The 16001-nt window shown below is 39.3% G+C and overlaps 1 protein-coding gene across 1 annotated transcript in view; it reads right to left on the bottom strand.

The window, feature by feature from the left end:
• The window catches only part of PRR14L (proline rich 14-like), a 58045-nt gene that overhangs the window by 20236 nt on the left and 21808 nt on the right, over positions 1–16001 (bottom strand). The window contains exon 5 of the mRNA XM_008566417.1: positions 3301–8554. Coding sequence (XP_008564639.1) covers positions 3301–8554 — 5254 coding nt within the window. The remainder of the gene's footprint in view (positions 1–3300; positions 8555–16001) is intronic.

Genomic DNA, 16001 nt, shown 5'->3' with positions numbered 1-16001 from the left:
TCTTTAAAGCCAATTTGCACTTTTTTTTTTTTTTTTCCTTTTTTTTGTCTTTTTTACTGACCGGTAACGGGATCGCAACCCTCAGTGTCGCGCCCGTACCGGGGACCGGCAATGGGATTGCAACCCTTGGCGCTGCGCCCACACTGCGCTCAGCCAGTGAGCGGGAACCGGTCTCCGCATAGGATCCGAACCCTCGGCGGGAGCGCCGCCGCGCTCCCAAGCGGCGCACTCTCCAGTGCGCCACTGGGCCGGCCCCCAATTTGCACTTTAAATATGGCTATATACAAGAAAACTGTTAAGAGTTGATGCCTTTACAAATATAATTAAGCTTTTACTTTTATAGATGAAACAGTATTAACCACTTATAGGAACTAAGTGTGATGTTGGAAAGCTTTTTGTGCCTCTCAAAACCTGCGTCAGTTTCTACTGAGTTTAGAAGACAGACAGGTTTAATTAATAAGGCGTTTGTGTGATGACCATACACCTCATCTCTTCTCAGAAGTAAGGGGAATTTGTTTAACAGCTAGGAAAAACAAAGATAATTCAGGTTTCTAGTATAGTGTTTAATACCAACATAGGTTTCCCTGAGGAGTACTGATAAAAGGAAAGAGAGGCAGAGTAAAATAGTGGAAAAGGAGATGACCAAATCAGGAACCAGGAGCTTGAAATCCCAACCAGCTGAGTGATCTGGGTTAGAAAAAAACCTTCATGTACCTCAGTCTCAGCTTCTATAAAAAGGCAAAAGAGACGCCTGTCCAGGCTGTATTATGGAGTGCTGGAGAATGAGGTTCAAATGCAAAAAATCCTACAGAAACATAAAAACTTAACCTTTGTTAAGTATTATTTTCTGGGGCTACCCAATTTATCTTGCTGGAAACATTTTTTTTTTTTTGTCTTTTTCGTGACCGGTAAGGGGATCACAACCCTTAGTGTGATGTCGCCCACACCGCGCTCAGCCAGTGAGCGCACTGGCCATTCCTATATAGGATCCGAACCTGCAGCGGGACCGTCACTGCGCTCCCAGCGCCGCACTCTCCCGAGTGCGCCACGGGCTCGGCCCTTGCTGGAAACATTTCTAAGTGTGTTTAGACAAACAGCAAACTTCTAAACTCTAAGCCCAGGCACATGATGTTAAGGCACTTTTAGAGCCAACAAGAAGAAAAAGTCCCTACAAACACCACCCCTCCACCTTACACTTGAATTAAAATAAAATAAAATAAAAGGCTACACACAGGAAGTAAGGGAGAGAGAGAAAATATTCCATACTAGAAAACAGAAAAGTCAGGTGGGAAAGAGTTCTGGAAAAGGAAAAACAGCCAAAGTTTCACATCTTCCCAGGGTGAAATAACTAACCTGTACATTAACTTGGGAATAAACACAGTTTAAAGAGGGCAACACAACATAAAGCTGTGTGCCATGGACATATAGCAGGAAGCAATTATGGGATTTTAGAGGTATACCAACAAACTAGACAATAAAGGCAATATACCATAATTTAAAATAACTTGATTCATTCTAACATATTTTTATGGCTGCACTATAAGAACTGAACATTTTTGTATTACTATAGGACAAGCATTTATAATAGTAAGTCATCTTTCTTTTTTTTTTCTTTTTCCTTTTTTTTTTGTCTTTTTTCGTGTCCGGCAATGGATCGCAACCCTCAGTGTCGCGCCCGGACCGGGACCGCCACAGGATTGCAATCCTCGGTGTTGCGCCCGCACCTCGCTCAGCCAGTGAGCGGGAACCGGTCTGTATGTGGGATCCGAACCCTTGGCGGGAGCGCAGCCGCGCTCCCAAGTGGCACACTGTAGCAGTGCGCCAGCGGGCCAGCCCAGTAACTCATCTTTCAATTTTAATCAGTCATGTTTGAGTTCTGGGGTGTTTTTCCAAAACCGTTTTATTTGCTTAGTTTTCTGCTAAGATGCTCAGGGAACTACATAATATGCACCAGCAGCTTTTTAATGACACAGAATGATTCTGCATAAGAGACTTCCCATATACAAAGAACAAGGCCTCTGCCAGACTATTTGGAATATTAAGGCTTTTTTTGCTGCTGCTGCTGTTTAATTTTTTGACTATAGCAATGGTAAAGAGCTAATTAAAAAATTTTAAAGTTTCTGTTTATCCAAAGAATTACAAACAGGAGGATTTATCTACTGTATCTAAAGCAGCTCTTTAGGGATTCTTAAGATGGGTAGTTTAACTTTCAAATTCTTTTCCTTCTCTAATTTTCAATTAGAAGGTATGATGTATAGATGAAATTTTTTTTTTTTCCTTTTTGTCTTTTTTTGTGCCCGGCAACGGATCGCAACCCTCAGTGTCGCGCCCGTACCGTACCGGGACCGGCCACGGGATCGCAACCCTCGGTGTTGCTCCCGCCCCTCGCTCAGCCAGTGAGCGGCCGGTCTGTATGTGGGATCCGAACCCTCAACGGGAGCGCCACTGCGCTTCCCAAGCAGCGCACTATAGCAGTGCGCCACCGGGCCGGCCCTAAATTTTTTTCAACTATTCTCAGTGATCAAACCACAAGAACTCCTTCCCAGTTAACCTTAAAATCTATAAATCCTAAAACTATTGTATGTAAATGCCAATTTTTTTTTTTTTTTAAAAGATGACCGGTAAGGGGATCTTAACCCTTGACTTGGTGTTGTCAGCACCACGCTCAGCCAGTGAGCGAACCAGGCATCTGTATATGGGATCCGAACCCGGGGCCTTGGTGTTATCAGCACCGCACTCTCCCGAGTAAGCCACGGGCCGGCCCTGTAAATGCCAATTTTTGAAGCCTCTACACTGCAGAAAAAAATGAAGAGGATCATAAACTAGGTTTGGTGATACCTACATAATTCATTCATTTACTAAAGAAGTATTTATCCTGTGTCCTTTACACACCAAACACTGAGTTAGGTGCTGGCTGCATGATGCTTTAGGAACAAGATAGAGTTACAGACATTATTTGTCACTATTTATAGGCTTACACTTGTAATGGGCATTTGTTTACAGGATGAAGGCAAAAGGAGAAAAAAAGACTCAAAAGATTTGATGTTTTAAAGAATGAAATGGACAGAAAAAGAGACTGAAAGGTACAAAACACAGGAGTAGATATGCAGGAAAATTAGGGGGGTCTACACTTAAGAACTACTGCTACATTTTCTCAGCAGAGATTTGGCAAGGTAAACAGAAAATGCAGATACAAAGAAGACTCCAAATAGCCTTGCATGTTCAGTAGTCCCCTGCTCCTCACCCCACTGACAGGAAACAATCATGGGACATTTGCAAAGAACAGAGGACATTTTTTACCTGCTTGTTGTACCCAGACTTGGCCGCTTGCTGTGAGTGGAATGAAGAGCAGAAATTTCAAAGGAGCCGGCAGAAGGCCCATGCTGGCTCCAAATGGACAGCACTCTTCCCACCGAGTAGGGCAGAGAACAGAAGACCTTGTCTGCTATGGAGGCTGGAGACCTTAATCCTTTCAAGCCCTGTGTAAACTGGGTCATGAAGAGCCTCTGCATGGTAGGCATGTGACTGGAGAAGCTTCGTTTTTTTGTCCAGATTCGGTAACATCCTGGGGAACAAAGTGCTAGAAGCGTGTGAAGGCCAAGGACAGAGCAGTCTGCTCTAGTCTGGACTATGGTAGTGCCTCCATAGTCCTGGAGAGGAGCTGGAGGCTGTGGAGGAGCCTGAGTATGTGCCTGACTATGGAGGCTAGAGTCTTCCCTGAATGTGGTCATCCCAGGGTAACTGTGGGACAAGAAGAAAGAAAAGGTCCACTTGGGAGGTTGAGATGGGCATTCGCGGGCTTCTCCTAAGGCAAGCCTTGCTGGAGCACAGTGCTCAGGAAAAGTCTTTGAGGACTCAGTCATGCAATCTGAGTCTGGTTTCACGTGAAAGGATACTGGGAAGATTTCAGAGCCAAAGAGCAGTGATGGTGTTTTGTTGTTCAGATCTATGCAGGTCATTTTGATGGCTTCAAGAGAATAAAGTGCCAAGGGCTTACTGTTAGGCCTCTTATCCCATCCACTAGCTGCCAAGTATGGATTCAGCTGCATTGTATTGTATGAAAATCCATCCAGGAGCTTTTTATATCTGAAGCGCTTACAGCTGTTAGCCACTGGAAGAAGTTCAGAGGAACACCGCCGATATCGGAATTTCTGTATCTTTGTGGCTGGGGCCAGTTTGGAGGCAAGGATGGACAGCTTGTTTAATAAGGCTGATTCTTTGGTAGGCTTCCGAAAATTCAGGCTCCTCAAGAGATGGCATGGAGCAGCCTTCTGCTTTGGTATGTGGCTAATCAAGCTCCTGGTAGGTACTGTTTCGGGTTCCAATCGAGTGGGTACAGGTACAGCACATGAACTAAGAAGTCTGTGTGCTTTTGTGGGGATGGGATCAGAGGAACTTTTAAAAAAGGCAGAACTTCTGATTTTACTTATTTTTCTCCCCACACTAACTTGTTCCTGACAGGAAACTTTCTTACATGTTCGATGGGGCTGCTTCTTCAAGGGAAGCATTCCTTTCTGACGTGAAGTGTTCACAAAGGCACCACATATTTGATCACACCCAGCAGCACTGGGATCTTGCACTTTCCAGGGGGCCCCAGGAAGGCAAGGACCTGTGCAAAACTCAATGTCTTTCTTTAGTGGATGACATAAGCTTTCCTCCTTTGGGTCTTTCAACTTCTGAAACTGTGTGGCTATGATGCCTCTGGCCAGCTTTGCTAGGGTAATTTCTTTCATTATGGTGGACTCATCTTTGTCAAGCTTAGGTTGGTTCTTATTTTGTGCCTCACCTGACGACAACATATTAGATGATGTGCATTGTTCCAATGTTGTATGTGCTTGTTGATGTATATATTCCTCTTCCTTCACCATATAGTTCAAAACCTTCTGGCTTTGTTGTTTTTCACCATCATCAAGCATCCTCTCACAGTTAAAGTGGGCCTGAGAAATTTTGCTCACATTATCATCATCACCATCTTCTCTGGTAATCATCTTCTCAGATTCCTCTCCAACAGTTAAATGACCCAATGGTCTCCTCTGATGTTCTTCAGTTTCTCCTCCTTTCACTTCAGTTTCTGTTTCCATTGTCAAAGGCAAATGTCTATCAGTGGAATTCTCATGAGTGTGACAAGCTTTGCAAGCATTCTTTTTCACGCTGATGTATATGCCATCTCTTCCACTAGAATTATTCATATCTCTTGGTACTCCTTCCTTCATCTCAGGCAGGACTGTATAGTCCTTTACTTTCTCACAAGGCATGTCATCATCTTTTGGCTTAAAAATATTTTTCAGGTCAGTTTCTTCACTATTAATATTAGTTTCTGAATTTTCTTGAGCAGACAGACACAAAGGCATTATCCCAGTGGATTCTGGGGTCCCTATGAGAACAGAATTCTCATCTTGGCATCTAGAAGACATCAAATCTTTTGAGGAAATTACTAAGGTATCTTCCTTGCCAAACTCAGAATTTATTTCTAGTCTTGATCCTTCAGTCATTCTTTGTGTTTCTCTCAAAGATGCTCCTTTACCTCGCTGTGCATGAAAAATATAATTTAAAGACACATTTACTCTATCTAATATTCTTATATTTGGCTCATGATCTGCAACAGACTCCATCTCATGGCCACAAGAGTCTGGACAGTCTTCCATTTCACAGTCTTTTAAAGATCTGCATACTTTCTCTCTACATGATTTTTTTATTTCAAGAGATTCCATTGTAGAAGCAGCAGCACCTGGGAAATCTGAGGTCTGGTCAGTCGTGCCTATAAATGCAGCACCTGGTTCTCCTTTCTGAGACAAGGTACTCCTTGAGGTTTCTTGGAATACCAGTCTATCTTGCCTTGCACTCCTATCAAGTGTACTAGATGCTTTCATGTACAGCACACTTTCTATAGGCTTATTACTACAGTCTGGGTAAATGATGTCTACCATACTGTCTGTGGATTCTTCACAACCAGAAATACTTTCCAAGGCTCCTTTCAAATTGTCTTTCTTTGTGCTACCAGAAGACAGTCGACTATTACTGCCTGAACTAACGAGCAGATCCTTTTGGTTGTGGCTTGCCTCTCTGTTAGGCTCTGTGATGGTCTCTCTCTGGTCACTACCTAGTGTATCCTTAGATGGTTTATCTTCATTTCTGCATTCAACTGGTCTGTTTTGGTTACTCTGGCAGTCAAGGACTTCATCTGCCTTCTGATCAAGAGTTTCAACTGCTCGGTTCATGTTTTTAAAAGTGGAGAACATAACAGTAACAGACTGGTCCAAAAACTTTTCAGGACGTGGAATGTTTGCAGATTGGCTTAGTTTTTGTATAGCACAATCACAGATATTATACATACAAAATACAGTCTCTCTGGGTATATACTGTTCCTTTCCTTTTAGCCCTTCCTCATTGGGTTTGATGTGATGGGTAGTGTGAGCAGTTTTGTTTGAAGCTCCACTATTTAACACACCTGCTGTCATTTCGTTTCTGACCATATCTCCTTGAAGGCTGCCTTTAGTTTCTTTCCCATCAAGTCCACTTTCCTCTGATGTACAATTCACTTTATGGGTGCTACTTTCCACAGAGTCTTCTGTTCCTTGGGAGTGGTGAGCACTGTGCTGAAATGCATTTTCACATTCTATTATCAAAGAGTTATCATCTTTCAAAATGATTTTGCTGGACCCAAAAGCAACACAAGTAGAACACTTATTCTCTTCAGGTACATTTTTTCTTACACAATGATAGCTAGAGATATCCTGAGACTGAACATTTTGACATTCTATTATAGAGACCTCTTGAGGAAAGCCAGCTGCTTCTTTCTTACTTGAGAGAAGCCTGGAATGTAGACCTTCTCTTCTTGAATCAGCTATTTCTTTTTTTCTTTTTAGGCTTCCTGGTTTGATGTTTAAGGTGGGACTGCTTGAAGAGGCACCACAGGTTTTGTCACCTGGTGGAGAGATGTCTTTCATTTCTGCCTTAATGGGAATGGTTTGGATATCAGCAATGACATCTGCTCCATCCTCTAACAGAGGGTTATGACTCTGTTGGGCACTTTCACTTGTTGCTAAAGATATCTCTTTGTTCATATTCAGAATGGAGTCAGCTGGCAACTTTGCATGGTCTCGAGAATTAAGGGACACTTGATTTAAAACACATTCACTTCCTACTTTGTTTACAACCAGTTCATTGGTACAAGAAAGTTCATTCATCTCACAGGCAGTGTTCTGTTCATCTAAACATGGAATATCATCTTGTAAGATCTGTACAGCTTTTTCTGACTCAGTTCTGCAATTGAATTCTGGGGATGGTGGTAACTGAGCATTATCTTTCTTGGGTTTTGATACCTCATTTACAGGACTGAGCTGATCCTCGGGCATTAAACTCACAAGGGATTTTCTTTCAAACAAAAAATCATTACATGATGCTTCATTTAACTGGGTATTGCCTTCCAGATTTCTCTTGATGCTGACTAAGGCGTTAGAGTCTCTACTATAAATCTTTTCACCTAACATATTGGGCTTTGTAGAGGTTATTTGCTCTGGTTCTTCAATCTGCATCAAGGAGGAACAATTGCTTTCTTCAGAGTGTCCATCTGGATGGCTCATATTAGTAAAAGTTTCTCTAAGGTCCTCAGGGTTTGTCAAGCTACCTTGAATGCCTAAAGTGTTTTTCATATCTTTCTTTTTAAACATTACTTCTGTGGCTTCAGTAAAAGAATCAGGCATTAAAGAACCAGAACTCTCTGTACGGAACCTGCCTTGAATGCAATGGTTATTGTGGATGTTTTCTTTTGGGGAATTAATAGTCTCTTTTTCACCACAACAATGTCCATTAGCATCCATTTCTGCTTGCCTGGCATTAATAAGAAAGAGTTCCTCTCTTTCATTGCTGGGATTCAAAAGCTGGTCTTCATTTTCTTCTGTAGAAGCCAAGTTTTTGCTTTGATCATTCCCATCAAAATAGGAATTGTCTGTCTTTTCAGCAGATCCCTTCAGCAAGCCATCACCTTCAAAGCCACATTTTTCTAAGGATATTGCTCTGGATTCTGGACCAGACAAACATGATGTGAAATATGAAACTTCAGAATTTTCTTCCAAGGGTTTTACAGCAACTACATTTCCTGTTGCTGTGGGACTATGTGCAGAACTATGTTTTTCATTATGGTGGCCAAGAACCTGTTGGTGATTGTCATCTGCTTCACAGACAAGGTCTAATTTACACAACTCTTCTTTCCCATTGTCCACTTTGGAAATGGCACTGTTCCCTGGTAATAATGACAACCAAGAAGGATAAGTTTTTATTTCTTCACGTTCTTTTTCTTTAGGAGTTGTTTCTGTTAATCCAGGGTCCACAAAGGTTATAGGCTCTAGGGAAACTAGTGTGCTGGTTTCTGAAACCTCAACACTGGTCATGAATTTCTCTACTTCTGGGCATTCGCTGCACCCAGCTGAGAGACCTTTACTCACATTGCCATTCTTTTGTCCTTCATTATTATCCATCTTAGTCCCATTGACCTTCATACCTTGTACTTCTTCCATGGATTTTAGCAGAGTTTCAGTTGTAATCTGTACATTTCCTTTTGCAAAAGAGAAAAAAAATCCAATCAATATGCAATCATAAAAAAAAATAATTTGCTCTACCTTCATAAATTTTACCATGCAACCAATGGCAATAACAAAAAAGAATGAACTCAGGGCTGGCTGGTTAGCTAAGTTGGTTAGAGCATGGTGTTGATAAATACCAACGTCAAGGGTATGGATCCCAGTACAAGCCAGCTGCTCAAAAAAAAAAGACCCAACTCAGAAAGAGAGAATTGGAAAGTCTGTACTATAACATTGGTTTGGCTCTTCTCTCCAAAATATGAAAGAGGGGTCAAACTGTACCTGGTAGAACCAAGTAACTTTGAAGAAATGCCTTTTTCTAAATGTTACTTAGCATTCATAGATCAATGATGGACAACTGTATACAATGTGGAGACATATACTTAATACAGAGTCTTAAGAAGCTTCCATTTTAAAACATTAATAGAGTAGACTCACAATACAACAACTTACATTATTAGATGACCATCTTCTTATTACTTGAACTCAGGTAAGTCACAGATAAAACTACTCTTTGAAAAAGAACAATTATACATAAAATATTATTAAAAGAGAGATTAATCTGTAAGTTGAATATTACTCTTGAACCCAATTACCTACAATAACTGCCTTTCTACAAGATTGAGCTGATAATTATTGAACTTCAGTGACAGGTACATGGGGGTTTAGTATACTCTTTCCACTACCGAATAAGTTTGAAAATTTCCATTATGAAACATTAAAAAACAAATAAAAAACCTTTCTAAGCAGAACGTAAATGCAATTCATAAAGGAGTTTTACTGTACAGTGTTTCTCTGAAATCCTCAGTATAAGATACAGTATAAAGATGTTCCCCAAACCATTAATGTACACACATATTTTCATCCCTCCTCCTCTTTTAGAAAACAAACCCAAACCTATACACATGCACGTGTGTGTATGCATGTATATAATAGGATACCTGCACTAAATATATAAAGCAAAATGCAAATCAATTTAAAGACCTAATTACCACTAGAATATAAACTCATGAGGGTAAGGATCTTGTTTGTTTTGTTCTCTTCTCTTCTCTATTGTCCACTATAATGCCTGGTACATAACAGCTCTCAATAAATATTTGCAGAATTATTGAATGAATACAGGTAGGTCAAATCAACAAATGATATTAATAGTGAGTTTCTAGGGCTTCCCTCTCCATTTCTCAAGAGGGAGTAAGAGCAGCAATTACTAAGAAAAAGAGTGGTGAATCTGAAGCCAGGCCAGCTGGGCTTGAATCTTGGCTCTGTGATGATACTTACCTCTCTGAGTCTCAGTTTCCTCCTTTGTAAAAACTGGGAGAAGTACACTTACCTTGGTGCTATACTGAAGATTAAATTAAATAATAAATGTAAAACACCACCTGATACAGTGTCCGCCATATAAAGGAAAGGTGCTTTTCCTTTACTCTGCTTTGATTGTTTTTTTTCCTGGACCTGAGAATAGTTAAAATGATAACAACTAGGCTAGGAATAGCATTTAAAAACATTTGGACTCAGCAAATATGGATAAATGTATACTAGATTCCACAAGTTTGCAGTGATCTGACATGTGACAAAAGGCAGCCTCGAAATCCTAATTCCTCACACAATATTTATCATTGTGAAACTAGCCTACTTTCCATATCACAGCAGACAATGCTATCCTATTCATGAATTTCTAAGCATGAATACTCCAAATGGTCTTATTATATCTCTCTAGTGGATACTATAGCATTCATTAAACCATCTGGTATATTCTGGACCTTTTCTCTCTTCCAGCACTATCCTTGGTGTATCCCTTATTATATCTGATCAGGAAACTTGTAAAACTCTTCATCCATCCCCAAACCGTTTACTGTGGGTTTACTCTGTGCAAGGCACTTAAGGCAAGACTCTCCCTGAGAGCCCCTAGCTGCTGGAAGAATGCCAGTTCCCTACTCAGTCAAGAGTCTTAGGAGAAGGTGGAGAAGCCACCTCCCAGGTGGTGTAGCAGCAGGTTGTGGGGGAAGAAAGGTTGTGTACAGCTGGAAAGCAAAATGATACTCTACCCATTCCTTTGACTTATTTTTAATCACATTTTGAAATTTCAGAGAATGTTAAAAGAGAGTTTGAAGTCATTTTATTTTTATTAGAAAGTTTTCTAAAGGCTTTGGAACACTGACCTGGTCGTTTTAGGTAATATGGGGAAAAATATTGTACATACCGCACAAGATTATTGTAAAGATTAGATGAATTAATACATGTAAAGCTCTTTGAAGTGCCAGACAGCATCCATGCTCTCAGTTAGTGCTAGCCACTCTTATTACTCCTTTGGGGCCCCACTCCCTTGCACAAAATCTCTATCAAAACCTCTATAATACTGCTTCTCAATTATTTTTTAATATATTGCAGCTGTATCAGGACAGAAACTGGATCTTGATGATTGTTGGGGACTCAGTACCTGACACTGACCGTGGCACATGGTAGGCACATTATAAATGTTGGCTGAATGAAGAATTAGAAGATTAGGGAAGTTGTTAGAAGTCTTAGGTATACTGGAGGGTGAAACGTGTATTGTGTGAGGTATGGGCCCATTTTAGAAGTACAAGAATTTCATAACCTCAGCTGAAAATCCTGGACTTCTAGCTTTATAACCATTTAAAAGTATTTACATTGGGCCGGCCCGTGGCTCACTCGGGAGAGTGTGGTGCTGATAACACCAAGGCCATGGGTTCGGATCCCATATAGGGATGGCCAGTTTGCTCACTTGGGAGAGCGTGGTGCTGACAACACCAAGTCAAGGGTTAAGATCCCCTTACCGGTCATCTTTAAAAAAAAAAGATAAAAGTATTTACATTTGCAGAAATTAACAAACGAATCCTAAAATTCATATGAAAATGCAAGGAACACGTAACAGCCAGAACAATCTTGAAAAAGAAGAACAAGGTTGGTAGACTGACACTTCTGGATTTCAAAACTTACTAAAATGCTACAGTGTCAAGACATTGTGGTACTATCATAGAACAGACAGATCAATGAAATAAAATTGAGTGCAGAGGGCCGAGCCCGTGGCGCACTCGGGAGAGTGTGGCACTGGGAGCGCAGCAGTGCTCCCGCCTCGGGTTCGGATCCTATATAGGGATGACCGGTGCGCTCACAGCGCTCACTGGCTGAGCGCGGTGCGGCCGGTCTCAAAAAGGACAAAAAAAAAAAAAAAAATTGAGTGCAGAAACAAACCCTATCATTTATTTTCAATCAACTGATTTTTGACAAAGGGACCAAAACGATTAAAGGGGGAAAGAACAGTCTTTTCAATAAATGGTACTACGACAGTTGTATATTCAAATACAAAAAAAATTTGTACCCTACCTTACACCATACACAAAAATTAACTCAAAGCAGATCAGACCTAAATGTAAGAACTAAAACTATAAAACTTTTAGAATAAAACATGAGTAAATCTTTGTGACCTCAGGCTAGGTAATGATTTCTTAGTTAAGACACCAAAAGAATAAGTGATAAACAAACCCAATAAGTTGGATTTCATCAAAATCAAAAACTTTTGTGCTTCAAAGGACATTAAGAAGTGAAAAGACAGGGCTGGCCAGTTAACTGAGTTGGTTACAGTGCTGTTGATAACACCAAGGTTAAGGGTTCAGATGCCTGTAATTAAATTTTTTTTTTAAAAGGGCAAAGGAATTAAATCCTTCCAAAAATATACAAATGGCCAATAAAAACATAAGGAAACACGCAACATCTTTAATTATTAGAGAAATATAAGTCAAAAGCCACAATGAGATACCACTTACATTCATTTGGAAGGCTGGAACTAAAAAAAACCAACGAAAACAAAAAATAAGTGTTAGAGAGGATGCAGAGAAACTAGAACCTTCCTACATTACTGGTGGGAATGCAAAATGGTAGAGCTACTTTGGAAAACAGTTAAAAAAAATTTTTTTTTTTCTTTGTGGTGGCTGGACTGCACAGGGATCTGAACTCATTACTTTAGTGTTATAAGGCTGTGCTCTAATAAACTGATGAAAAACAGTTTGGCAATTCCTCAAAATGCTAAACATAGTTACCATATAACCCAGCAATTCCATCCAAGAGAACTGAAAACTTAGGGGCCCACAAAAACTTTTACATAAATGTTGACAACAGCATTATTCATAATAGCCAAAAAGGGAAACGCAAATACTCCTCAACTGATAAATAAAATGGAATATTATTGAACTGTAAAAAGGAATGAAGTACTGATACATGCTACAACATGGATGAACCTTAAAATCTTTATGCCGAATAATTACGATTTGTAACAATATACATGCTAGTAATATTGATTTAATCAACATATCTCAATGTTCAACCCCCAAAATATGTATAATCGATTTTCATTCAATAAATAAAATAAATTTTTAAAAAAATCTTTATGCCAAGTGAAAGAAGCCAGTCATAAAAGACCACATACTGTACAGTTCCATTTACATAAAATGTCCATTACAGGCAAATCTACACAGACAGAAGTAGGTTAGTGGTTGGAAGAACATGGCAATGGGGAGAATGGGGAATGACTGCTAATGGGTACAGAGTTTCTCTTAAGAGTGATGAAAATTAAATTATGGTGATGGCTGCACAACTCTGTGAGCATACAAAAAAAGCACATTAATTGTATCCTTTAAATGGGTGAACTTTATAGTGTGTAAATTATATCTCAATAAAGCTATTATTTTTAAATAAGGCACTCTATCAAGCAAATCAATAAAACTTTTTAAAAAAGAGTTTATGCTCCAATTTTAATATAAGTAACATCAGAAAACTTGAACTTTTTTTTTTTTTTGGTGTCTCCATATAACCATAATTTGGGATGACACACTAGAGGCTGACAAGGACTCAACAGCATTTCTGTCAAAACCTTTTCCTAGATCAAAAATTTAAGTGATTAGACTGTGGAAACTAAATATGACGAAAGTTCTGGTTTATCCCACACCCTTGTCCTGGGAAGATGTGTAATAAGTTAGCAATATTCTAATGTCTTATAAAAGGAAGCTTAATTGCAGAGATTCACCAAGGCTGCCTAGAGGTAGGAGGATAGCTGCAGATACTCCCATAAGCTTGTGTCACCTCCTAAGCTTGTAATGACCACTGAAAATCTGGCTTTCCAAATTACAAGTAATTCATAATGAAAAAGTATTCAACTTCTCAACTGGAACTTGTATATTGTCGGCAGTAATGCAAAGTCACACAACCACTCTGGAAAACAGTTTGGTAGTTTCTTATAAAAATAAATACACACTTCCCAAATGACCCAGCCTAGGTATTTGCCCAGGTGAAATGACAACTTACGCTCACACAAATCCTGGTATACAAGTCTTTTACAGCAGCTTTATTCATAATTGCCAAAGCTGGAAACAACCCAAATTCTCCTTAAATGGGAAATGGATAAAGAAACTGTGGTACAACTAGACAAGGGGATACTCCACAGCCATAAGAAGGAATGAACCACTGATATACACAGTAATATGAATGAATCTTAAATGCACTATTCTAAATGAAAGAAGCCAGACTCAAAGCCTTCTCCTGTATGATTACATTTATATGACATTCTGGAAAAAGACAAAACTACAGTGACAGAAGGGAACAGATTAGTAGTTGCTAACGACGGGATGGCAAGAGCGACTAAGTAAAAAGGGAGAGAAATTGCTGAGGTGATGGAAATGTTCTGTGTCTTGACAATGGTGGTAGTTACACAACTATGTGTGTCTGTCAAAACTGTATACAAACACAAAAGGGTGAATTTTATTGTATGTAAATTATTCCTTAATAAAAGAAAAAAAATTAGTTCCAAAAGTTTAGACTTCTTCCTTGTTGCCTATTAAGTGGATGGGGTACTGGCTGATTTTTCAACTTTTCACTCCCCAAAATGTAAAATAAAAGAGGATAATGACATACATAGGGAGCAAAACTTCTACAAAAACATTTGTAGAAGTTTTCAAATTATATTTATATATAATTTCAAATTATATATATATATATATATATATATAAATCAACAAACTCCAAAAATCAACATGTATATAAGGCATAAGAACTTAATACATAGGTTCATTCTATCTACTTATAATGCTTAATTTATTCACATAACAGAAAGAGAGGCCTATAAAAGACTGTTTCAACTTTATTCTAAATATCTAGGGCCGGCCCATGGCTCACTCGGGAGAGTGCAGTGCTGATAACACCAAGGCCATGGGTTTGGATCCTATACAGGGATGGCCGGTTAGCTCAATGGCTGAGTGTGGTGCTGACAACAGCAAGCTAAGGGTTAATATCCCCTTACCCATCAACTTAAAAAAAAAAAAAAAAAAAGAAAAAAAATTATCTAAACTACCTAGCTCCAAAAATTATTTGAGATAAGGAAGATTTTCCCTCAACTGCTTTCACTTCTTCTCAAAATGTATTTCATTAATGTTCTTCCAGTTTCTGGTGATTCTCCGAAATAAGCCTTAATGGAAATCACTACTGTGAGAATTAAATACCACAATATTAGTGGAAATTAATATTGGCATTGTTCCTGGTACCTTTCCACCTTTCTCACACACAACCATCCTAAATAAGTTCGGTTACAGGAACTCTCTAAAAAACAAAATAAAGCAAACATACTTGATAACATCATTTTATAAAATATTAAACAGAAAATTATGGTGAAATAGCCACATTAAAGCTCAGAATAGCAAAAAGGGAGAGGTAGCAGTCAGAGTGCCTGACAAAAGGACAGTGTCCCTTGTGAAATGGTCCCTCAATTACTCCCATCACTGTTCCCTCACACCTGTCTCTCATGGGTCTGTACTACCGCAATCAAGAAATTCAGAACGATAGGCAAAAGAGCATACTACCAATTGAAGGCTCCTTTTGGTAGACACGCCCGAGCCCTTTTAAAGGGTTAAACTTGTTCTCATTTTACCTAATTGAGCCACAGCAAACATATGACCATAAAGAATCTCAAAACTCTGGAATACCATGGTAACTTGCTAGTACTGTGAGTAGGATGTCTCCATAGAGAAGGAAAAATAATGTACTGGTAGGAGAGTGTAGAGTCTAGGATCACTTACTAAACAATTCAGTGCAAGGGGATCCAAATTCATTCCTCAGCAAACTGATAAATTACAAAACACTGAAGTTTCCCCACTGAGAATAACCAAAACTTAATATAAATAAAACTATGTGAAATAATTTGCACAGTGCTCAACAGTGCAAACACTTAGAAAACAAAGGTAGCAATGATGTATTAGATTTTCATCAGGAAATTTTTCATATGCTCAAACTAGGAGCTACGAGCTGGGGCAGAGTGAAAACTTTGGCAGCTGGGGCCGTTGGAGACAGAGTACAACTAGATTTCCAAGAAGCATCATTTAGTTTTCAATTCCCCAGTAAGTAATAAGGTATTAGATG

This window comes from Galeopterus variegatus, unplaced genomic scaffold (genome assembly GCF_000696425.1).
Source record: "Galeopterus variegatus unplaced genomic scaffold, G_variegatus-3.0.2 Scaffold241, whole genome shotgun sequence".
NCBI lineage: Eukaryota > Metazoa > Chordata > Mammalia > Dermoptera > Cynocephalidae > Galeopterus > Galeopterus variegatus.
The sequence above is the reverse complement of the archived record's forward strand: the minus strand, read 5'-3'. Positions and strand labels throughout refer to the sequence as shown.